This window comes from Gavialis gangeticus, unplaced genomic scaffold (assembly GCF_001723915.1).
Source record: "Gavialis gangeticus isolate Ggan-Ray unplaced genomic scaffold, GavGan_comp1, whole genome shotgun sequence".
NCBI lineage: Eukaryota > Metazoa > Chordata > Crocodylia > Gavialidae > Gavialis > Gavialis gangeticus.
This window is the reverse complement of record NW_017728992.1, coordinates 146,774,094-146,776,126: the sequence shown is the minus strand read 5'-3', so window position 1 is coordinate 146,776,126 and position 2,033 is coordinate 146,774,094. Positions and strand designations below refer to the sequence as shown.

At 45.9% G+C, this 2,033-nt stretch overlaps 1 protein-coding gene across 1 annotated transcript in view; it reads right to left on the bottom strand.

Annotated features, from left to right (window-relative positions):
* LRRCC1 (leucine rich repeat and coiled-coil centrosomal protein 1) overlaps positions 1 to 2,033 on the bottom strand; it is a 59,416-nt gene that overhangs the window by 35,238 nt on the left and 22,145 nt on the right. The window contains exon 7 of the mRNA XM_019519294.1: positions 1,297 to 1,499. Within this exon, the coding sequence (XP_019374839.1) occupies positions 1,297 to 1,499 (203 nt within the window). The remainder of the gene's footprint in view (positions 1 to 1,296; positions 1,500 to 2,033) is intronic.

Sequence of the window (2,033 nt, the reverse complement as noted above, 5' to 3'; positions counted from 1 at the left end):
GCCTCCCCACATTGCCGACTCATGTTCATCTTGGAGTCAATAATGACTCCCAGATCCTTTTCCACCTCCGTGCTGACAAGAGGGGAGTTCCCCAGCCTGTATGTATGGTGCCGATTGTTCCTCCCCAGGTGCATCACCTTACACTTGTCCGTGTTAAACCCCATCCTGTTCTCCTCCGCCCATCCTTGTAACCTATCTAGGTCCAACTGTAGCCTGTTGCTCCCCTCTATTGTGCCCACATCCCCCCACATCTTGGTGTCATCAGCAAACTTGAACAGGGTACTTTGCACCCCCTCATCCAAATCACTGATGATTGGGCACTATATGTTTACCCTTTTCCAATTATCCAAGACCTCTCCTGATCACCAAGAGTTTTGAAAGATGACGGCCCAATGGCTTTGCAATCACATCAGCCAACTCCCTCAGCACCCTCAGGTACATCTGTCCCTGCCCCTTCTGGTCAGCTGACCGCTGGCAGGTGTGGGCCACCAGCCTGTTCTGGCTTCCCTGGTAACCAGCAGCTGGGGCCTCCAGCTCACCGCTAGGGCTCTGCCCCTGGCAGTTTCAGTCATTCAAAGGAGCAGGGCACCCTCATGCCCTGTGACAAAGAGCATGGCCCCTGGCCAGCCACTCCAGCATTTGCACCAGGAAGTTGTCCCCAGTACTCTCCAAAAACTTCCTGGACTGCCTGTGTACTGCTGTAATGTCCTCCCAGCTGATGTTAGGGTGATTCAAGTCCCCCATGAGAACCAGGATATGTGATAGGGAAACTTCTGCTAGCTGTCTGAAGAAAGACTCATCCACTACTTCTTCCTGGTCTGGTGGACTATAGCAGGCCCCACCACAACATCACCTTTGTTGCTCTCCCCTCTGATCCTAACCCAGACATTCTCAACAAGCCTACCTCCAGTTTCACACTGGAACTCTGAGCAATCATATGGCTCTTTTACATAAAGTGCAACTCCTCGCCACATCTAAAGTACTTGCCTAGCTTTCCTGCTAGGTATCATATTATGAAGATCTTTTCCCATCATTTCCCAAAGTGAGAGAAACAGACTAATGTGTTGAGTACTAAGGTTTGAAAGTTCTCTGCAGGTAGATAGCTAGTCCTTTCAACAGGGTGGGACTGGTCATTTTTTAAAAAATCCTTCATGGAAAAAATCTTTCACAAGTTCAGGAAATATTGCTGCATTGAGCAATAAAACTAAAAAGCACTTCAAGTTAAAACTGAATTACGTGTGAAAGTACTTCATTTTTCATATTAAGTCAAAGCTCATATGTCAAAATGGAAAATACCTGGTAGTTATTTTGCCTTTCAGATTGTTTGCATGGTTTTTAGAAGACAAGTTAACTTTACGGTAAGTAGGGATCTTGCTTCTTTTAGCCACTTTTCTGTTGTTCTCTTTTCCAATTTCACACTCGCTTTCAGAAGTCAGATCTGTGTCTCTCTTAGCCTTAAGAACAACTAGAGGAGCTCCACTTCTTGAAGAATGAGACACCTAAATAACAAAAACAACAAAAACTGTCCTGAAATCTATTAAAAATGGACTAAGTAGTTTATAAACCTTTTCTCATTTTTGAAAGATTACAGTCTATGAAAGGGCATTAACACAGATGTATCTTATGTAGATGCCAAAGAATGTAACTCAGTGACTTTCTTCCCTCCTCACCAACCAAACTATTTTATTACTTTAAGCTTTCAAAAAAAGCGCTCAGCTAAATCCGAAAAGCTTCCTCTTGTGCGGGGATGACCTCTATCTGGCACAAGAAGCCTACGGGCCAACGAGAGGTAGAGCATTGCTCGACCTGGTACTGGCAACCGGGGCCGACCTAATCAGCGACCTAACAATCAAAGGGACATTAGGTGACAGTGACAACGAACTGATCACCTTCACCATCCGCCATAAAGCTGGCAAGTCAAATCAGCAATACAGAAGTCCTCAACTTTAGGAAAGCTAGCTTTGAAAAGCCCAGGGGGCTTGTCGATGAGGCCCTAAGGGACCACGACCCCAGGGGGAGGGGAGTTCAAGAAC